Here is a 20,325-nt window from a genome sequence, read left to right as displayed (position 1 = left end):
CCATCTCCACTGTGGTTTCTGGTGGTCTTGAATATTTCTGATGATGAGCTTTGTGGTTGCCTCTTGTGTAGCACCAGTGCTGTTGGTAACTCTAGCAGAGCACGGCCTTCTGGTTAATGATGTCCCTGGGGCTGCATAGTTCTCCAGCAGGCAAGAGAGGCTGACTGTGGAATTCACTTCAGTTCACAAAGAAATGTGATCATGTGTGAGAAACTTCAGGGTGAAAGCCTGCTGCTGCTCAGCTGTCCATCTAAACTCCTGCTGTGTCCCATGCAAAGGTGTGTGTCCCATGCAAAGTGTGTGCCATGCAAAGGTGTCCCTTGCAGCCCAGGCCTTCACAGAATTGTGGTGCTGTTTGGCATTGTCTCCTGCTGGGGGTGACATGGAGGGTTGTGTATGATCTGTGTGAGCTTTACCTGCAGCACCATCCAGGGGGCTCATGTTTCCATCACAATTTCTTTTGCTAACAGCTCTGGCTAGGACTTTGGGTCCATGTTGTTTGGAACGGCTTGCAGGCTTTCAGCAAACCTTGTTTGCAGCGCTCCCGAGCTCTAGACAGGGTTGTCTCATTCTAGACTTTTTTTTCCTGTGCAACTTTCTCATCCCACACTGCTACTGCAGTAAGAAACAAGATGACACCATAACGGTGTCATGCATCTCTGCTTTCTGCATGAGACCAGATGATGCATTTTTGAATAAGAAGATACCCTGTTGGGGGGGAAGTCAGCAAGGTGTCAGATAGAAGGTTTTGGTGACCTGCCCAACACTGAAGGACCTGGCCTTACCCTATTAACATCCCCTTAAAAGCCAGGATTCCCTCCCTCAGTCCCCGTGCATTTCTTCCCAGAGACCCCCACCAGTTCCACTCTCCTCCTCGTCCAATATCTTCACATCTCGGGGATGTTCTCTCCCTCGGCTCAGCCCAGTGACCAGTCTGAAGCATTTTCATCCCATTTTAAAAGAGCTGGATTATTCTGATTTCATTTCATATCCAAATATTTTTAAAAGATTAAAAAAATGTAACTAATAAACTCATCTTGGTGGTGATCCAGCTGAGCCTTAGCAAACAATCATCTTCCAACACTGAAAGCAGGAGAAACTAGACTGTCTCAGAAAACTAATAAATGTCTCTAAAGATGCACTTGCTCCGGTTACCGTTTAACGAGAGACTTCTACTGTCTGGGGTACTGGGAAATGCCCCCAATTTTCACAGCTTGATTTAGAACAATACGCCGTCTTGGTTAAGCAAATGTCAGTTCTCAACCCTGTGTCAGCCATAATTGCTTAAAGGACGTTTTCAGCCCACAGGGAATAGCAAACGAACAAAGCCACACAGCATAAACAGCAGCTCAGCTACCACGAGGCTTAGCAGTTCTGGAGGTATTTTTGATTCTTCTTTTCCAACAAACTGCACAACAGACCAGCTGGTCCCATTCTGGTAATACCATCTCTGTTAACGGCAGCTATTGCAAGACGTGGACACTGCTGAACAGAGTCACTGTGCAGACATAGAGGAAGACATAGGCTATGCCCCTGGGGCTTCTGTTCTAAGCTTGTCAAACAGGAACTCACCCGTCTGAATTGTATTCGGAGGTGGGCGGTGCCCTGGGGATCTGTGTGTGTAGGAGATACTGTGTACCCATCTCCCCTGCCCACTCGGAAGTCACCTCCAGCATGCTGTCTCCAGACTGTGAAGAATGCAGGGAGATGCATGTTGTGAGGGAGGGCCCTGCGGGGGGACCCCTCTTCATGTGGAATATCCTGCAGCGGTTCCCTGTACAGGATTTGCATGCACCATCACTTGGTGGGAGCTGGAGGGAGGAGGGAGGCACAGAACCTCTGGATGTTTGTCACCAGCTGATTCCAGGCGGTCAGCAGAGCTGAGGAGCTGGACCTGCTGCTACTTCAGAAGGTTTTTATGGGGAGGAGACAAATCCTGCGCCCTGGTGGAAGAAGTTGGGGGAAAGGGATGGATACATTCTGGACAATGGATTACACCCTTGGGAGCTGTTGTCTATAAGTGTATCCGTTTGATAATTTTGGAGTTACACACCTCTCACCTATTGATACCCGCAGAGCTTGTTCCCAGCAGATCATGCATTCACCTGTAAATCTTACTGACATCATATCTCAGGTTCTGATTTTTACGTTCTGTCTCCCTCTATTAATTCTTACAAAACACAGAAGCCCTGAGCAGCTCATCTCTTAGTGAACCATTTTTTTTTGTTTGTTTCCAATAACTTTCTAGCAACTTTTGACCCTCAGCTGCCTCTGTGAGTGCTGTGCAGAACAGAGAAGCAATCCATGGCCGCTTGCCAGGGTGCGGGTTTCTTACTTGTTCTGCCTTCATGGTGATCAGCTCATTGGCACTGAATATTAGTACAGTTTGCAGTAGCTCATATTTTTACCTTCTGTTCAGGCCTGCTCAGGGTTCCCACCCTTTCTCCCAAAATGCCCCATGAATGTATATTTAATCTCACAAACCACTTTTACTAATAAAGGGCAGGGGAGACCGAACGTCCCCAGGAAATATACAGATAGGGAAGAATGAGGCTGGAGGAGAGGAAGAGGGAAATAACTGTAAAAGAGTAAAACTGGCCATTCCAACCAAGAACACAATAGTAAGAATTATAGCCAAGGGTTTCGTTGCTATCATGTTACCAAAAGAATCCTCTGCTTCATGGAGAAATGAATTCAGGGTGGATAAATGACAGCCACTGAAACAGTAAAAATGTGTTCATGGAACACGAGGTGTGAGTAAACCAATGGGGCAATATAAGGTGAAATTCACCCCTGTGCACAAAAGCAGGCCAGGGCCCAGACTTTGAGGTCATGGTACAGAGACTGTGGCTTGGCCCCTCTGGGCAGGGGTGACTTTCCCCCTTAGGATATAAAAAATACTGATATTTTCCTGCAGGAGCTTAATTTAAGTACAGAACTGCCGACCAGGGTGTCAAGGGGGAGGAGTTAGGCCTTCTCAGCAGAAGGGCCCACCAGGGCTCTACAGGAGTTGGTAAAAAGAAGACACTTCCTTCTACTAAAATTGATAAAAATGGGCAGTACATGGTCGCCCCTGTCAATCTGGTCCCATCTGGTTTTGTCCTGAAGCCTGCACTGGTGGTGCTGGTCACTGATCTCCAGCTCTGCGGTAGAGCAAGTGCCCACGCTGACATCATTCGAGCTATCCGATGCCTTTGATGCAGCTGGACATGGGATGTTGTTGACTTACTCCCATCCAGACCTGGGGGTGTAGAGGGCGCTGCCCTTCCGTGGCCTCGTTCTCCCCTTGCCGAGATAAGCGGGCAAGGGCTCAGCTCGCCTCTGAGCTCTCAAGGCGCTTTCTTGTTAGCCCTGGGTGCAGAGCTGTCCGTGTGCGGGTGACGCTCAGCTTTGCTCTGTCTCATGCAGCCAGTAGCTACCTCTCCAATGAATCCATAATGTAACATTGCCTTTGTCTTTAAAGGGGCAAACAATAACTCTGTGTTACCATCCGTCCGCTGCGTTTTAAATCAGCAAACGTAGCTTGGGGGTGGGTGGGTGGGGGCTGCTGCAGGCATCTGGGTATCTGAAGGGTTCAGCATCAGGCAAGAACAAAACTCCTTTGAATACAGTGAAGATGTCTAGCCTGGTGATGTATGGACTGAGAACATTGCCATTCGAGCCTGGCTGATGGCTTGTCACTGGCGTGAAAGAAATGATGGTCAGCGTCAGAGGGGGCTTAGGGTTTGGGGCCTGGGGACTTCCGAAAGGACGGTCCGTTTTGTGCCGTGATGACTGACGAGTTTATCTAATTTTAGCCATTGGTTAAAGCCACCTGTTTGACTCTGCCATCCGCTTGATTAGATGGAGGCCTCAGGCTCTGTTTGTGTGCGTAGGACAGAAATGCGCTCCTAGAGACACCCAGGGAGTGAACAGTAGCTGCCTAGCACAGGAATGAATCAAGTGTACGCAATGTGAACTGCTGGGTTAAAGACGTTGGGGTAAGAGAAATGAAAGCTGCTGGCAACACAACTGCAAATGAGAGTAATGGGAGTCCTTCGAATGAGAGGTCTTTTACTGTGAGATCTTATCCCTAGCAGAAGAGATTTCTTGGAATGTCGAATCCAGGATCCATTTTATCTTACCCAGCTGCTGCTTAGGAGGAAGGGTGAACCAAATCTGTACTGATCTAGCTGAGCTGCATGTTCTCCTCCCTCCCCCTCAGTGCTGCCATCAGACAGGACAAAGATACCAAGATGGGGGAGGAATTTCATGGTACAAGGGGCTCTAACGAGGGAATATGGGATGCAGCTGAGCAGAGAGGAAAATCTCTAGAGGCATTTAAAATTAGACTGACCAATGCCTGGGTGAGTGAGATGCACAGACCCACCAGGAGATGGACTTGCACGGATCTCATGGATTTTGTTCATCCCTAATTTCTACCATTTTCCTTATCAGGGACATTTAATGGCCACTGTTCCCACAGTGAAAGCGCAGGAATTGTTCAGGGATCTGTGAGTTGGGGTGTCTCTGCCCTTGTGTTCACCATGCTATTGCAGTCCCTCCTCCCCTTCCTGGACTGATGCCTGGAAAGAAATTAAAGCAAGCAATCCCTGAGTGACTGTGGCAAAACTTCTTCTGTCCTGGGCAATGGGATTGGAACTAAGAATCCCTGGCATGACCAGTGTCATGACTGGTATTGTCCAGTGTAATTGCCCCACAGCTTTAGGGTGCCCTGTAGCACCAAGAGAGGGAGCATCCAAGCTGGCACATGCGGTCTGAGGTCAGTAGTTGGCAGGGTCTGTGCTCTTTTGCTTGTGCTGGTTGCTTTGTTTTTGATGTCCCCAGTGGATGCTGCTTTATGTAAAACACAGCAGAGGGGGAAAGGCACCAGGGCTCCACAAGGCATCAGATCTGTTTAACCCATCAAACCCAGCCTGGCAGCAGTGAGGATCCCAGATATGTCTCGCTTGCAATATATCTTGTCGCTCATGAGAAGGCTTCCGCAGGACAGCATCGGGGCAGGGTGAGAAGCAGAGGGCATTGCTTCAGAGACTGATGGGAAGTGGCACTTGGGCTTTGCCAGACCAGTCCAGTTTCCTGGTGTGACGGGTTCCCTGGGGTGCAGCCTGGGGACCGTGGGACAGCTGTACCCACTTAACTCTCTCCAGTCTGGGCTGTGTCTCACAATGCCTTGCTAGTGACAAGCAGCAAACCCCTCCAGGCGCTGTGATCACTCAGCACAACCACATGTGGAGCCCCACACCCAGCTAGATTGCATGCATACTCCCAGAGCCACTCATGAATCACCCAGAGAAAGGCATCAGAGCTACATCCCCCCCAGCTCCCAGCCTTGCACCTGAGGAATATACCATCTTGCACTGCTTGTCTTGAGCAGTGCAACTTTATTAATTGGTTCACCACTTCATCAGTGGAAAGTAGACATACACCAGCATTTGCAAAATCTGAGCAGATTTACCACACACTTCAGGCAAACTCACTGGTAAAGATAAACAGTTAAACAAATTTATTGACCACAAAAGATAGATATTAAGTGATTATGGGTGATAGGCAAAAAGTCAGAGTTAGTTACCAAAATAAAATAAAATATAAGCACTCAGTCTAAACTCTCAACCCTATTAAACTGGGCAACATCTAGATTAAGGAGCTTTTCTCACCCCACTGGATATTGCAGTTCATAGTACACAAATTTTATCCTTGAAATCTGGGCCAGTCTTCTCTGTTGGAGTCTCAAGTCTTCAGTGTCCTTGTTGCTTGCAGCATAGGTGGGGGCAGGAGACAGGCCAAGCCTGGGCCCCCTGTGTTCAGTTTTATACCCTCAGTCCCATGTGCTTGGAGAACACACGTCCAGGCATGTCTGATGGGCATTGCTGAGTTTCCAGGCAAGGTTGAGCAATTCCCCTGGTGTGGCCTCATGCAGGTGAGTCATTGCATTATAGCTCCCTTGCTGGACAATGGCTGTTGATGGTTGTTTAACACCCGCCCAGGCGTTGGTGACTTTCCTTGCTGTTGCCTCTGGGGAGCTAATATCTGGCTGATTCCCCAACTTACAGCATGTTTTAGTGACTACCGTTCAACACACGTCTCATAACTTCATCTGCATCAATGATCCACATCTATGGACAGAGACGAGACTTCCAGCAGATCATGAGCTTCCCCCTAATGCCGCACAAGGCCTGCTTTCTATGGGAGACCACGATGCTGTGAGAGAGGCAATGCCAGGGAGGTTATTGCACATACGTTGTGACTGCTGTTCTGAGCTCTGCATTAGAGCCTGTGTGACCCGGTGGACAGAGCACTGGCCTGGGCCTTAGGAACCAGCTTCTGCTCCTGGCTCTGCCGTGGGCCAGCTGGGTGAGCAGGTCACTTCCCTCCTCTGTCCCTCACTGTCCCCAGCTGTAAAAATATCTGCTGCTTGTGTGAAGCACTGTAAGTCAGAACCGTGTGTAAGAGAGCTAGGAATAGCTGGCAGGAGACTGATCGCAGCTTGCCCCAGTCCACACTGACCGGCGGCACAGTGTCAGCTAGCTCAGTTCCTCACAGCCGGAGCAGCTTTTAGTGACCCATTTACTGCCGCATGCCTTCTTTCCGCTGTTGTGGGGCCTCGTGTGCTGTGATGCCGAGGCCCTACAGGCCTTCCTGGAAGACTCTGATCTCTACCTCAGCTAGGGTCTCGGGGGGCTTTGATTCTTAAGGGCATCTTGCATTTCAGTTTTTCCTCTTCAAACAGTAGGATACGGCTGTAGTGGGGAAGGGGGAGTGGGTGTCTGCCCTGGTGCTGGGGGGGCCTGCTGCTGGGGAGGGGAGGGGGTATCTGCCCCTAGTGCTGGAGAGGGGGCTGTGAGTGTCTGCCTCTGGGGAGGAGTGGGGCGGGGAGGGGGTGTCTGTTCCTGGTGCCGGGCAGTGGGCTGTGGGTGCCTGCCGATGGGTGTGTGTGGGGGGGGTATTTTGCGAGGATTATTGCATAAAGTCAGGAAGCTCCGAAGAAGCTCCATACGAGCCAGACCTGTGCTGGGGGGGAGGGGCAGGCGGGGTGCATCATAACAGCTGCACCCCACTGGGCAGCGCATCCTGCCCTGTGAAGACGAGCAAGGAGCCCCCGTAGCTGCACACGGTAGCACTTAGCTCAATGGCAGACGTGTTGTAAAGGGGTCGCTGTGAGGCCACGGCTCGGATTTCCCTGCCCCAGAGACAGTACAGTCGCACCCGGCCCGTGACGGGAATGTCCTCTGCCACACGCCACTTCCTTTGCATCGGTGCTCGTCAGGCCTGGGCCCTGCTGCTGAGCCCGCCCCCAGGGCCAGTCGGTGCGGTTGTGACAGCGGCTTTGGGAAAGGGAATGAAGGACGTGTCAATCCACAGCTGGACAGGGTGGAACTGAACCGCGGGTCGTGGCACACAGGTGGCACAAGAGCTGCAGCTGCCAAGTGCAAGAATCCCCACAGGTGCCTCAGGAGCGGGCCCGCGTGGGCAGAGCGCGCGGCGCGGTGATGGGTGGAGAGCGCGCAGGGCGCGGCGACGGGCGGAGAGAGCGCGGGGCGCGGCGACGGGCGGAGAGAGCGCGGGGCGGCGACGGGCGGAGAGCGCGCAGGGCGCGGCGACGGGCGGAGAGAGAGCGCCCGCGCGGGGCGGCGACGGGCGGAGAGAGCGCGGGGCGCGGTGATGGGTGGAGAGAGCGCGGCGCGGTGACGGGCGGAGAGAGAGCGCGCGGGGCGCGGCGACGGGCGGAGAGAGAGCGCACAGGGCGCGGCGACGGGCGGAGAGAGCGCGGGGCGGCGACGGGCGGAGAGAGAGCGCGGGGCGCGGCGACGGGCGGAGAGAGCGCGGGGCGCGGCGACGGGCGGAGAGAGAGCGCACAGGGCGCGGCGACGGGCGGAGAGAGCGCGGGGCGCGGCGACGGGCGGAGAGAGCGCGGGGCGGCGACGGGCGGAGAGAGAGCGCGGGGCGCGGCGACGGGCGGAGAGAGCGCGGGGCGCGGCGACGGGCGGAGAGAGAGCGCACAGGGCGCGGCGACGGGCGGAGAGAGCGCGGGGCGGCGACGGGCGGAGAGAGAGCGCGGGGCGCGGCGACGGGCGGAGAGAGCGCGGGGCGCGGCGACGGGCGGAGAGAGCGCGGGGCGCGGCGACGGGCGGAGAGAGCGCGGGGCGCGGCGACGGGCGGAGAGAGAGCGGGGCGGCGACGGGCGGAGAGACAGCGCGGGGCGCGGTGATGGGCGGAGAGACAGCGCGGGGCGCGGTGATGGGTGGAGAGAGCGCGGGGCGGCGACGGGCGGAGAGAGCGCGCAGGGCGCGGCGACGGGCGGAGAGAGAGCGCGGGGCGCGGCGACGGGCGGAGAGAGAGCGCGGGGCGCGGCGACGGGCGGAGAGAGAGCGCGCAGGGCGCGGCGACGGGCGGAGAGAGAGCGCGCAGGGCGCGGCGACGGGCGGAGAGAGCGCGGGGCGCGGCGACGGGCGGAGAGAGCGCGGGGCGCGGCGACGGGCGGAGAGAGCGCGGGGCGCGGCGACGGGCGGAGAGAGAGCGGGGCGCGGCGACAGGCGGAGAGAGCGCGGGGCGACGGGCAGGGCCTGGTGCATGCTGGGGGGCACCTCTGCTGTTGGAGCCTAGGCCTCAGCAGGCCCCAAGGAGTGCCTTGCAGCGAGATGCTCTGGTCCATAGTGGTGTGACTGGCGTGGCATAAGGTGTCACTGAGAGACGCTGGTCCCTCTGCTCCCCCAGGGTGCCCTTGTCTGCACAGCTGCTCTCTGACCATAGAACCTTTGGGGTCAGAAAACCCTGTCTGTGCTGCCCCAGAGACAGCCCTATTGATTAGCCTCCCGGGTTCGTGCCCCAGACTTGGCCCGCCCTCTCCCCAGGTGCACCGGCCGGCAGGGTGCTGCTCCGGTTGCTGGGCAGATGGGGGGTGAGTGTGAGCCCAGGGGGGTGGGGGGGCACTGCTCCTGCCAGGCTCTAGGGAGCGTTGAGACTGTGCAGTGGAAGGAGTTTGGTTCCCAAAACCCCCAGGAGCCAGGAAGGGAGACGGGGCCGGGGGGTGTCCCTGGGCCCTGCTCCGGTTCCTCACCCTCCCACCAGCTGTGGCTCAGGGAAGGAGCAGAGAGCGGCTCTTTGCCTGGCCAATAATACCCACGTCAGAAGTGTTCAGCGCGATCAACCTGCTGAGCTCCCTGCATGCCGGGGCACGGCTCCACTTCATCTTCCCACCTCCAAGGCAGCAGCAGGCAGGATGGAAACCAGGCGAAGATTACAGGCTGCGGGCCCTGGGCTCAGGAGGCCAAGAAAGCAGGAAGGCAGCACAGAAGGACTGTAGCGTGCAGGACCCTACGATGCAGGAGGGGACGTGGACGCTGGGTGTCGTGGGAAGTGTAAGCTAGTAGCTAGAGCACGGGATTGGGAGTCAGGAGACCTGTCCTCTCCCCCCGGCCTGCCTTGTCTTCATGGCGTGGGGTGCAGAGGCCGACAGTGAAACTGCAGGGGTAGGAAGGGAGGGAAGCACTGGGCTGTAGGAGGGAAATGGAGCTGGGGGCTCCAGCCCAATGGGCAGGTCACTCTGTAATTGTCCACTGTGAAGTTCTCTGCACCTTGTGGCGTGTGTGGGTCACGGCTTTGCCCCGGCCTGGCTGCTCTTCGAGTGCTGGGCAAGTTTGCGGGAGCAGAAGGAGCTATTGTTTGGAGAAGGATTTGGGAGGGATTGATGGGGGGGGAAGGGGGCCCGTGTAGAGAGGAGCATGTTCCCTTAACTTCTCTGTGGTGCTGTTAACCCCAGGGGAGTCTCCAGGGCAGCCAGATTCTCTCTGGAGGGAGTCCCAGGAGACAGGACACAAGCAGTCCCAACGCCACAAGCCATGAGCTTTCTGGGGGAATGGACAACCCCACGATCGTCTCTGTTCTCAGAGAAGCTGTTTCAGTTTACAAGGCATGTTCCTTAGAACGTATTGTTCGTTTGATCGGTCACTGTCCTGCAGGCAGTCTGGGCCATTCCTAATTGTTACCCCCCAAAAATCCAAATGAGCCGTGAGAACTGGAGCACACCCCACCCCAGAGCAGTGGCACCCAAGACAGGCCACCCTGCATGAGCTCAGCACTGGTGAGAGCCACCGCCTGACAGCCTCAGTCCAAAACAGAGAGGGCCTGGAGGATGGGGTGGGAGGTGTTGCTTTCACGCGGGGCTCTCCCCGGGGCAGCAGCCACCATTGCCCTGAGGCTGGGTCTCCACGCTTCCTTCCTCTGCATGTGTGAGAACACTTGCCCTCCTGATTGTAAATCGCTTGTGAGAGCACCAAACCCAGGGTGCCTGCCCCCGTCCCTTCCTGAGGGGCCCCTCAGCTGGCCTCTGGGCTGGATCCTTTCCTCGCAAGAGGGAGAAGAGGCTCAGCTCTCGTCCTGTGCACTAGCCCCAGAGGGATGCAGGATGCATGGCTGGCCCTTCCGACCTGGCAAAGTGTGTAAGGAGCAGGCTCTTCTGGCTGAGGGGCATGTGTGGACGCAGGGGACGTGGCTAGGAATCCTGACGTTATTCCAGGCTCACCCTGTCCCTGACTCAGGCCAGAAACAGCTCTTCTCTGCAGGCATTGCCCCGTTCCCCGTGGCCGCAGGACGTCTGCACAGCCCCTGACGAGGGTGGGCCTACCCCTGCAGCAGAGTGGCTGTTTGAGGAAGCCTGGATCAGGTTTCATCCACTCTGCACTGGCAGCCTATAAAGTGAGGGATTAGCTTTAAATTAGCCTGTTGATTTGCAAAGCTCTTGTCAGAGACAGGGGACTTGGCTGTCTGCAAGGCCTTCCATGGGGCCTGCTCCTGGTAGGTGTCTGTGTTCTGAGGGACCTCCCTTCTGCCAGAACCCCCTGTCCCCACTTCAGTGCCCACCTCCAGCTCCATTCGGCCTGTGTGCAACACCCTGCCCCCGGCTCATTGCTGCTCTTGGGCTAGTTCAGCGATACGCGCCCGGGGCCTGGCAGCCATGATCATTATTCTTTCCCCGGGACGGGTGCTCAGGATCCTCACACGCCTGGGCCTTGCTGTCAGAGAGAAACGCTCTGGTCTAGGGCAGGGGAAATGCCCCGAGAAGAGGCACAGCCGGGCTTTAAACATTGGGCCTGTCCCTGGGGATGGAGCAGCTCCAGCTGAAGAGCTGGGGTAAGGGCTGTGAATTCTCGAGAGCCGCGCTGCCTGCATGGCGGTGGTGTAGGTCCCTGGCTTGAAGATGGCTGCTTAGGGCCTGGGGCTGAGCCGCCCGGTCTCATTCCCAGGCTGGCTATCGGGAATGCACTCGCGGCATGGCGGAGAGTCTGGGCGGCAGGACGTGTGTCGGTGAGGAAGGTTGAAAGGCCAGTTTGTTAGCTGGCATTGGAAGGTGCTGTCGTGAAAAGATGGTGGAGGCAGAGCTCAGGGCAGCTGCTGGCGGGAGGTGGCTCCCTGCAGAGTGAACGTGGGACTTTGTATTGTGTATTGGGGCACACAAACCCGCACTGGGCAGGAGAGTGACTCGCTTCTTGTCTCTTCCTTTCAGTCCTGGACGCACAACATCCAGCGAGAGAAGGAGTTCCTGCGGAAGCTGGTGAAAGCCCGAGTCATCAGCGACCTCACCAGTGGAATCTGAGTTGTCCCAGATCCCGCGTCAGAGGGAGGCAAGAGACGCACACTACAGCGAAGGGAGCAGGCAGCGGGAGAGCCACACAGGAATCCCAGCTCAAAGGAAACACAAGAAATGCACAGGTGCTCTGGGAGAGACTTCCCGGATCTCCAGTCTGCACCAGTGCTGCACCTGCTGCATCCCTCCTGGGGCTGGGTGTGGGGCTGAGGGCCGTTTCTTGACCTCAGCTCTGCAGATAGAACTTTTGTGTCTAGAATGAGCTGGAAAAGACTGAGGAGAGAAAGGAAGACAGGTCAGTAACACAAAGCAGAGAGTGCCAAACGGGAGGGCAGCACCACCTGAATGTACAAAGTAATATTTTTTAAAAGACACTTTGTGGAATCATGCTAATAATATCACGGTACAAAGCGAAGACTGGCTTGTGCCCACCTCCAGCAGAAGCCTGGCCTCCCCACACGCAGTCTGCAGCTCCTGGGCCTGGGAAAACAACTCCATCCGTGACTTGACTCTTGTCGGTGCTGCTATCATTGAAAGGGACAATGGCCTTCCGCTGTTCTCCACCCAGGGCTGCTCGTGGGAGCTGAGCATGGGTTTGTTTTTCTGCACTTTCCTTGCTTCCTGCATAGAAGCTGCAGCTGCCATTTATCCAGCTGCATTTTCCACAGCTGTTTGCTCCACCCTGGCTCTGCCTTGAGCCAGGAGCCAACTGCCTCCTCGGCCTTGTGTCCTGGAGGAGTGGCAGACAGGACCCTGCCTTGAGCTGAGGGGCATCCGGCCCTCGGTCTGAGCCAGCCAACGGCGCGCTGCGGGCAGGTGGATCTGTGTTCAGTGGTACCAGGGTTTCTCAACAGTGTCATACTTTATTTTTATGTGGGGAGAGGGATAATTTATTTTCTGAGTGAGGTCAGAGGCCATGTTGCGATCCAAAGCTTCACAGTGTTCAGCAGCAGACAGCTACAGCCATGTTAATTTATGTTCCACCCCGGTCTTGTTCCCTGCTAATGATTCACGGACGATGGAACCCCCGGCGAGGGGCAGGGGAGTGACCTGACTGGAAACCTGCACTTCTTGTCCCCTTCCCGGGCATTTCGCTTTCTTTATTTCCTGGCTGCTCCTATGTGGCTGCTGTTGTCAGCTGGGTACCAGTGTGTCCGTTACTTTGCCAGCGTGGCTTTGGCATGCGGTATTTGCACATCTGGGTTCTGTTCCTTCTGCAGAGAAGTTGGCAATGGACTGAGCAAAGCGACCAGGCTGGGCAGGGAAAGAGCTGGCCTGCGTTACTCAGTGTCTGCGGAAGAGGGGGGCACCTGGGAGGGGACGGATGCCGAGCGATGGAACTAACCTTTCCCTCCTGTACTGTAATGTGAATACAGCAGGCTGGGCTGTGGGACAGTATGTGTTCTGGGTCTGAGCCCCAGTGCAGAAATGGACTGGCTACTGGTCTGGGATAACCTGGCCCCACTCTTCTCCTCCTGCTGCTGGCCGCACTTCTTGTGCTGCTTGATTTGGGTGCTGGGGAGGAGGCCGTGCAGGGGTCCCAAAGCCGAGGCAGAGACGGTGCATGGGTCACTGCACTTTTCCTGGGGTGTCCCTGTAATTCGTTTCCAGAGGGGTCAGGGTCTTGCTCTGGATTGCAGAGCGAGAACTTGGTCCCAGGATGTGTAACTAACCCCAGGGCAAGGGGCACTTGGAACAGAGCCTCACAAAGCCTACAGCTCGACTCCGGCTCCTCCAACCTTTCCTGGGGCAGGGCTCATAAACGTGGCGAGGGAGAGAGACCCAGGCAGGTTTACCAGCGCAAGACACACTGCCTGGGTCAGAACAGAGAATCAGAAATGGGCGAGCTGAGCTCCAGAAAGGCTTGTGTTAGAGCTGTGTGAGTGGGCTGGTGCAGTAGGCAATGTCGCCTGCGGGGGTCGAGGGACGGCCTGACACAGGCCTGGTGAGACATGGCTTTGGGTGCAGGCATGGGCTGCCTCAGCAGCGCTGCACTTCTGTGCTCCCGAGCGTGAGCTGCCTGCTCAGATCGCTGCAGGGAGAACGAGCTATCTCCTTGCAGCTCCCACGCTTGGACATCACCTTGGCTTTGTGTCTGGGGCCGCTCTGGGGCGTGTCTTCTCTGAACAGCTTGCCGAGACCTGGCCCTGTTCCAGTCCCTCGGAGACAAGGCAGCTGGGGGCCCTTTCCTGCTCCTCTCTGGAGGGTGGGTCTGCCTGTCTACACCTCCCTGCTTTCTCTTTTGCCTCTGGCTCTCTGTCCCTGCTGTGTCAGTCCATCCCTCCCCGTGCTGCTCAGAGGAGTTTGCAGGACACTGGGCTTGTGCTGTGGTGGGAACTTGTTTGAATATTCTCCTGAGTTGTTTTTCCTGTTCCATTCAGCCCAGGGATTGTGTTTCAGAAAATGCCACACGCAGAAATTCACACTACATTTCCCAGCCTTCCAAAGCAACCCTTGTGCGTGGGGCAGAGTTCCCAGCCCAGCCCTCCTGCTTCCTTGGCCTGCCCTGCTCAGAGGGGCTCAGGGCACCTCCAGACTGCATCCTCCCTCCTGCATCTGCTACAGCAGGGTGGGAAGCACTCGCCCTGAGAGCTTGGGAGCTTTGTCCAAGTGTTCTCCAGGCTGGACCGTACTCACTTCCCTCCCTCTTGTCGCGTCAGCTCCGCGGCTTTGACCGTGTTGTTACTTTTGCAGTAGGGCAGGACCCAGCCAGCCGGGGAGTGCAGGTGCCAAGAGCTGGCTCCGGGCCCGCAACGGCACTGTAGCCCAGCCAGCCGCAGGAGATGCTTTCCTCACACCTGTGCCAGGGAGGGTGTCGATGGTCAGAGGAGAGGGGCTGCTTGCCCCACCTACCTGATAACATCAGTATTACACAGCAGGCATGTGTGCTGGACCCCTTCCCTCCTTCAGCAACTGTCTGACTTCCTGTATTCCCCCAGCCGTAGCACATCCCCAGACCAATTCCTGCTGGAACCAGCGCAGTTCTTCGCAAAACTTCTCCTCTAGGTGTGCAAGGGATGTGAGGAAGGGAAGTGACTTCCTTCGGCTAACCCTGTTCTTCAGCTGGGTCACCTGCATAGCGCCCTGCTATTGATCCTTCTTAGAGCAGTGAGCAGTCCTCTGAGACCTCTCCTGCCCTGGACTGAGTGTAAATACGCTGCCCCCAGGAATGGCCCCATAGCCTTTCAGTGCCAGAGCAAACCAGCCGCAGCCCCGTGATCTCTCCCCAGTGTGTGCGAGGAAGGGGCCCTGGGGGAAGTTGCCCCGCAGCGTGGTTCTAGGTGGATTTTGTGAGCGATGGTTATGCACGCCCTTCCTGCCACCTCTAGATCCCTTGGTCCTTGACAGGTGCAGACACTGGCAGACTGTAGCCCTGCCAGCTTGCCCTGCTCCTGCCCAGTCACTGCGGTTATGGTGCTGATGATTTAGATCAGCGTAGTGCTGAGGAGCCCCAGTCCCGGACCAGGGCGTCAGTACGGTAGATGCTGGACAAAACAAATAGAAGGACAATCTCTGGCCCGATCTAGGTGTAAGCCACGAGACAACAGATGGATCCAGACAGACGAGGGAGCACGAGGAAACAGTGAGACATGGGTCAGCACACCAGCGGCCTCACCAGAACCATTGTCAAGCTGTTTGTAGATGTCATGGCAAGGAGAGTTTTAAGGGGGACTTGGCCCATGCTCGTCGCCAGAGGAGTGAGTGTTATGCCAGGGCTGTCACCATACAGGCCAGTGCCCTCTGTCCCTCTGGCAGTCAGAACTGAAGGGTTTCTTCTCCTTTTCTCTACCCACTCCTATGCTGCCAGCTTGCTGGTTCCCATGTATCTGAGTCCAAGGTCCCTTTTCTCTGTTCACCGCCGCTGCTGGAGCTGGCTGGACGCAGTGCTTGTGCAGTGCTGTGCTCCGGAGAGCCAGCGGCATGGAGCTGGGTGCTGCATGAAGCATTTCAGGTTAGACTGGCTCTGTGATAACCTATTGCCTGGGCGACCCCCTCCTGGCCCAGCTCAGCCAGGACTAGCTGCAGGGGAGGCGCACCCCCCTCTGGGGCTTTGGAAATGGAACTTGTTCGGGTTTTGTCATGTTTAGGTGCCATTACAAAGCCTCACCGGAGCTTTTATCCCTCTGAATCAGCCCACAGAGCAAACTCCCTCCTTTGGCTTCACAGGAGCGTCTCATCCCTGACTGTGAGCTCAGTCCTCTCCCGGGACCTAAGGAACCACAGCTACTGAAGTGCCAGAGTGGAGTTCCTGACTCCTCGCCCGCTCCGTCTGCCACGCTGCAGCTCTCTGTAGGGCCTCTTGCAGGAGCCCCACTGAGGAGATACAGAGATCCTGGTGCCGGGGTGACTTTGGGTAGGCCACGCTGCTGGCGTCACCCACACACCTCCAGGGTGTGGGGTTCTGCTGTAGCTCACGAAAGCTCATGCTCAAATTGGTTAGTCTCTAAGGTGCCACAAGTCCTCCTGTTCTTTTTGCGGATACAGACTAACACGGCTGCTACTCTGAGACCTGTCCCATCTCGTGGCACCGAGACCACAGAGAGAGGGAGAGAAATGAGTCTGCTCTACAGCCTTAGCTAACAGCCAGTTGGCCTTTAGCGCATGCGGTGGAGGCTCCTGCACTGAGGTCCCGGGTTCGATCCCGCCCGCTGATGACCGGGGTCTGTTGGTGTCACACTGGGCCAGAGGAAACATCTGTAGCACTCCTGCATGCAGTGGAATGAAAGGGAGACGGCAGCTCGGTCTGCGTGGTTCCTTGTCCCTGTCGCCATCTCCAGCATGTGGTAGCCCCAGAGGGCTGTCGGGCAGGAGACCCCGGGGTGTCTGTGCTAACCAGAAGGCAGTTAGTGCTTGGCAAGGCAGTGCCTGGCTGGTGAAGGGAGCGGGCCTAGCCAGCACACCCCCAAGAAGCTGCTGGAGTTGGTTCTAACCCACAAGGCATCGCCTGCTGTCTGGGTTTGGTTCATGAAGCATAAGCCTGGCTGGTCTGACCCTTTTTCCACACGCACCTGCAACCGTTGCACACTCCCTGGCACGTTGGAGCTGGCAGGGCTGGAGTCGCTGAGCCTGTGGGTCCCAGCAGGGCCCATAGGGCAAAGGTGGTCTCACCTTTCCATTGGAGAAGAGAGAATCCTGGGCAGTTCTCAGCCGCCTAAATATGGTGCTGGGAGGCCTGACGTCACTGACAGGAGTCGAGATCACAGAGGCAATCAGCTGGCAAGGAATTTCTCTAGAGGCGCTGAGACTCCCGCAGGCCATAGCATGCTGTCCCAGAGAGCCGGAGTGTCTGGGAGCTAGGACGTGAGGAGACGCGAGTGACTCTACAATTCCACCCACACCTGGAGCCTGCAGAGAATGGTCCAGAGCTGCCATTGCAGGGATCCCTCGGAGCTGTATAGCCATCTCCCACAAACACACTGCGTGCACCACAGACAGTCAGACTAAAGCATCTCGGGAATGGCTTGTTGGGCATTTGCCACTGACCATCTGGGTTCGGCACAGCAACAGGGTGAGAATACCCTCCAACCAGAGGCTGCATGGGGCAGGAATGGAGGAGGTGGGAGCCCATCAACTGCAGAGGTGCCTGAGAAGTGGTGTTGCAGGAGGGGAAAGGGGTGAGAGCTGGATGCTACGGCCGGGAGCAGGCACTCCATGGGCAGTGGTTACACGCTGTCCAGAACAGCTTCTCCTGCTGGCATTCGGCTCCCTGTGCTGGCTGCTCCCGGCTGTTTGGAGCAGGCACAAGGCTCCCTTCGTCTGACAGAAAAAAGGGCTCCCATGATCCTCAGTATTGCCAATAAGATGGATCCACCAGTGGAGGGGGACCCCATGGCATAGGGGTTCTACCTGTCCTTTGGGCAGTCATGTTTGGTTGGGGGTCGGAATCTGTCCAGGGCCGCCTTGCCTTGGTGCCACAGAGACTCCTTGGGAGCCTCTGAACCACTGCAAGAGAAGGCCAGATTCCTGATCACTGGTGGGACTGACAGTATAGATGGCTGCTCTTCAGGGCTGGTGGGTGGAATGGGGGAATGACTGTCTCCTCGTGATATATTCCTCCTCCAATTAACAATGTCCTGGGATATAGATGGACCAGACAGGAGTGGTGAATGTGCATAGGGGAGAGCAAAGATTTTGTCTGGGGAAATGTATGTTTCGACTGTCTTGGAGTACGAGGAAGGTGGTGGCTGCTTGGATGAGACGAGAAGGATTTACAGTCTTCCCATACCTCCATGACTGACTTCTCACAGGCAGCTCCGTTAAGGGTGTCCATGGGTCAATCTGTGTTCTGCTCAGCCTTTTACCTTCCCTAGATGTCTGAGTCAATCACGACAAATCCACATCGACACCCATGAGGTGCATAGACTTTGTAGGGGCGACATTTGACTTGACTACAGCTGGAGCGTAGCTACCTCTCGAAAGGTTTCAGGCCACGAGCACTGTCATACTGCAGATCACTATCAGAACCAGGACATCAGTCAGAACTTGCCTGTCCCTCCTTGGCGACATGGCTTCCTGCACACACACGACACTGTTCTCCAGGCTACATCTATGATGCCTACAAGCCTGGCTTCTCTCTGTGTACTCACCCAAAAGGTCACCATAAACAACAAGGTCATGATTCCGCCCAAGATATTAGGCTCTCAGTATTGTCTAGTGGACAAAACTGGAGACGGTTCAGTTAGGGATCCCTTTCCTCAAACCAACATCTCAAGCAACCATCTCAGCTGACACCTCCCTTTTGGGTTGGGGTGTGCACACGGGCAATCATATGGGACAGGGTATCTGGACCCTCCTGACTGTCTGTGGTGCACGCAGAATGCACATCAACTTACTAGAATTCATGGCAGTCCATTGGGCCTACAATGCTTTCCTCCCACTCATCCAAACCAAACGTTCAGATACTGTTGTCTTAGTGTCCGACATTATTTTATATAAAGCAAGGGGGAACGCAATCTCTCTCTCTGTGCATAGAGGCAGTCACCCTCTGGAACTGGTGCATCAACCATCACAGAACCCCATCAGCAGCATAGTTATTGGGGGTGCAAAATTCCCTAGCGGACTGCCTGAGCAGACACTATTCTGTGAATCACAAATAAGAAATTCATGATTCAGTTCTCAATGACGTCTTCATTCAATGGAGAAGGCCGGCCTGGGACCTTTCCACCCAGAGGTGAACAGGAAGTTCTCAGTACTTCTCCACAACAGCCGTGGGCAAAGACTCATTGGGAGATGTCCTCTCGATGTCGTGGAAGGGTCACCTGGGGTATGCTTTCCCTCCACTTCCTTTGATACCACAGGTTCTACAGAAGAGCCAAGAAGACAGAGCTCTAGTCATCCTCATCACACCCAACTGACCAAAACAGACAGTTCTGGTTCAGAGATTTGTTGGAGCTCTCAGTACAGCTATCCATGAACATCTCCACATTGCCGGACCTTCTAATGCAACACAAGGGGAAGGTCACACACTCCAACTCAGGGCTGCTGAAACTCAGAGCCTAGTATTTGGATGGGCATCAGACATTCATGTTTCAAGAGAGTGCAATCCATCCTTAACCAAAGCAAAATGATTTTAAGGGAAGCTGTTACTGAGCTAAATGGAAGCGTTTCTCTGCTTGGGCTTATCAACGCAATTTGTCTCCAAACTCTGTTGGAATCTCCAACATCTTAGAGCATCTGCTTACTCTTAACTCTTTGAGTCTTACATTCAGTTCCCTGCAGAGGCATTTAGCAGCAGTCAGCACTTTCCATCCTCCAGTGGATAACCGTGTGATCTTCACTCACCTTTCACAACTAGGTTTTTGAAGGAGATTCTCAAATACTTTCCACCAGTGGTGAAGTTTGCACCTCAGTGGGACCTCAATTTTGTTCTATTGTCTCTCTCTAAGACTCCCTTTGAGCTGCTGGCCATGTGCTCTGTGACCCATCTGTCTGTCAAGGTGGTCTTTCTGATGGCTATAACGTCAGCCAGAAGAGTCAGTGACCTGGGAGCACTTACAGGGGTCCACCATGTACTCCCTTCAATAAAGAAAAGGTCTCGCTACACCCCCACCCCAGATTCATATCCAAGGTAGTTTCATGAGAGCCAGGTCATCATACTTTTTCCTACACTACATGCCTTGGTAGAAGAGAGATGACCGCGGCCTCTGGACTTCCAGAGGACTTGGCTTTTTGTCTGCAAAGAACAAAGGATGTTAGAAAGACACCTAAGCTATTTGTTTCCATAGCAAAGTGATCAAGTGGTCAACCTATATCGGTGCCGACACATTTGAAATGGATCTTGGGTTATATTGGATCTTGGGTTATATTGCCTTTTGTTATCTATTAGCTGGCATCCCCCCCAGAAGTGATAAAAGGGCAAGCTACTTCAGCTGCATCCCTGAGAGACGTACTCATCTTAGAGATATGTAGGGCAGTGGCTTGGAGCTTTTTGCATGCCTTCATGAGACACTACACCCTGGAACACTCATGAGCTGTGGATACGGCTGCGGGGACAGCAGTACTGCAGTCAGCTATTACTTCTGCATCCTTGCACCCACCATCCGTTTGACTACTGTTTGTTCATCTTCCACGCATGGAATACAATAGGGACCACCGCTTGAAGAAGAGGAGGTCACTTACCTGCAACTGGAAGTTCTTCAAGATGTGTGGTCCTTCTCTGTATTCCACTGCCTGCCCTTCGTCCCCTCTCCTGCGTAGTCATTGCACTGCCGTGAGAATGGGAAACAGAAGATGCCAGCCTA

General features: G+C 55.4%; 1 protein-coding gene across 3 annotated transcripts in view; it reads left to right on the top strand.

Moving 5' to 3' along the window:
- The window catches only part of ST3GAL3 (ST3 beta-galactoside alpha-2,3-sialyltransferase 3), a 388,593-nt gene extending 369,817 nt beyond the window's left edge, over nt 1–18,776 (top strand). For all 3 annotated transcript variants that reach the window (XM_043520913.1, XM_037906926.2, XM_043520914.1), the window contains one exon: nt 11,504–18,776. In XM_043520913.1, coding sequence (XP_043376848.1) covers nt 11,504–11,593 — 90 coding nt within the window. In that variant the 3' untranslated portion in view covers nt 11,594–18,776. The remainder of the gene's footprint in view (nt 1–11,503) is intronic.
- Nucleotides 18,777–20,325: the final 1,549 nt, after the last annotated feature.

This window comes from Chelonia mydas, chromosome 8 (genome assembly GCF_015237465.2).
Source record: "Chelonia mydas isolate rCheMyd1 chromosome 8, rCheMyd1.pri.v2, whole genome shotgun sequence".
NCBI classification, from domain to species: Eukaryota; Metazoa; Chordata; order Testudines; family Cheloniidae; genus Chelonia; species Chelonia mydas.
The sequence above is the reverse complement of the archived record's forward strand: the minus strand, read 5'-3'. Positions and strand labels throughout refer to the sequence as shown.